The 1868-nt window shown below is 75.7% G+C and overlaps 1 protein-coding gene across 1 annotated transcript in view; it reads left to right on the top strand.

Annotated features, from left to right (window-relative positions):
- Nucleotides 1–1771, top strand: part of DPYSL5 (dihydropyrimidinase like 5) — a gene marked incomplete at its 3' end in the record, with an annotated part of 9969 nt that extends 8198 nt beyond the window's left edge. Inside the window, exons 5-7 of the mRNA XM_085322529.1 lie at nt 962–1103; nt 1330–1472; nt 1564–1771. Coding sequence (XP_085178655.1) covers nt 962–1103; nt 1330–1472; nt 1564–1771 — 493 coding nt within the window. The remainder of the gene's footprint in view (nt 1–961; nt 1104–1329; nt 1473–1563) is intronic.
- Nucleotides 1772–1868: the final 97 nt, after the last annotated feature.

Raw genomic sequence — 1868 nt, 5'->3', positions numbered from 1 at the left:
CGTCCCGCTCCCCGATGCCTGCTCCCCAGGGCCGCGCACCCGGGGCGTCCCGCTCCCCGATGCCGTGCTCCCCAGGGCATCCCGCTCCCTGAGGCCATGCACCCAGGGCTGTGCTCCCCAATGCCGTGCTCCCCGGGGCCGTGCACCCGGGGCCGTGCACCCAGTGCGTCCCGCTCCCCGGGGCCGTGCACCCGGGGCATCCCGCTCTCCGGGGCCATGCACCTGGGGCCGTGCACCCGGGGTGTCCCGCTCCCCGATGCCGTGCTCCCCGGAGCGTCCCACTCCCTGAGGCCATGCACCCAGGGCCGTGCACCCGGGGCGTCCTGCTCCCTGAGGCCATGCAACAGGGCCGTGCTCCCCAATGCCGTGCTCCCCGGGGCCGTGCACCCAGTGCATCCCGCTCCCCGGGGCCGTGCACCTGGGGCCGTGCACCCGGGGTGTCCCGCTCCCCGATGCCGTGCTCCCGGGGGCATCCCGCTCCCTGGGGCCGTGCACCCGGGGCCGTGCACCCGGGGTGTCCCGCTCCCCGATGCCGTGCTCCCGGGGGCATCCCGCTCCCCGATGCCGTGCTCCCCGAGGCCGTGCACCCGGTGCATCCCGCTCCCCGGGGCCGTGCACCTGGGACTGTGCACCCGGGGCGTCCCGCTCCCCGATGCCGTGCTCCCCGGGGCCATGCTCCCGGGGCGTCCCGCTCCCCGATGCCGTGCTCCCCGGGGCCGCGCTCCCGGTGCATCCCGCTCCCTGATGCCGTGCTCCCCGATGCCGTGCTCCCCGGGGCCGTGCTCCCGGGGCGTCCCGCTCCCCAGGGCCGTGCTCCCCAGGGCCATGCACCCGGTGCGTCCCGCTCCCCGGGGCCATGCACCTGGGGCCATGCTCCCGGGGCGTCCCGCTCCCCGATGCCGTGCTCCCCGGGGCCGTGCATCCCTGCTAGCAGCAACGCTGCTGCCGTCTCTGCCCGCAGCGACACGCTGAACGTCGTCGCCTCCGACCACCGGCCCTTCAGCACCAAGCAGAAGGCCATGGGCAAGGAGGACTTCACCAAGATCCCGCACGGCGTCAGCGGGGTGCAGGACCGCATGAACATCATCTGGGAGCGAGGCGTGGTGCGTGCACCGCTCCGGCGGCGCCGGGGCGTCCGGCTGGGGCTGCCGCGGAGGGCCGGCCCGCGGGAGCGTCCCGGGGTGAGGGGGGGTGTTGACCCCTCGCTCTGGGGCTGCATGGTGCTTCCGCGCCTCCTCCAGCGGGTCTGAGCCGCAGCGGCCGGGGCGGGCGCCCGGGGAGCAGGCGGGATGGGGCCCGGGAGCGCCTCAGCCCCCTCTCCCGCCACAGGTCGGGGGCAAGATGGACGAGAACCGCTTCGTGGCCGTGACCAGCTCCAACGCCGCCAAGATCCACAACCTGTACCCGCGCAAGGGCCGCATCATCCCCGGGGCCGACGCCGACGTCGTCGTGTGGGACCCCGAGGCCACCAAGTACGTGCGCGCGGGCGCCCGGGGCTGCGCTGCCGGCCCGCCGTGGGGCCGGGCGCTCCCGCCTCACCCGCCCCTCCGCACCCCCGCCCAGGACCATCTCGGCCAGCACCCAGGTGCAAGGGGGAGACATCAACCTCTACGAGAACATGCGCTGCCACGGGGTGCCCCTGGTCACCATCAGCCGYGGGCGCGTGGTCTACGAGAACGGCGTCTTCATGTGCGCCGAGGGCACCGGCAAGTTCTGCCCCCTCCGCTCCTTCCCGGACTCCGTCTACAAGAAGCTGGTGCAGCGGGAGAAGGTAGGAGCGGGGGGCGGCGGTGGGGCACGGCGCGCCCCGGCCCCGGGGCCGCACGCGCGCATGCACGCGGGCAGCAGAAGAGGACGGAGGAGCCCCG

Source organism: Rhea americana, unplaced genomic scaffold (assembly GCF_003343005.1).
Source record: "Rhea americana isolate MKP2758 unplaced genomic scaffold, rheAme1 scaffold_784, whole genome shotgun sequence".
In the NCBI taxonomy this organism is placed as follows: Eukaryota; Metazoa; Chordata; class Aves; order Rheiformes; family Rheidae; genus Rhea; species Rhea americana.
This window is presented reverse-complemented; position numbering and strand designations above follow the sequence as displayed.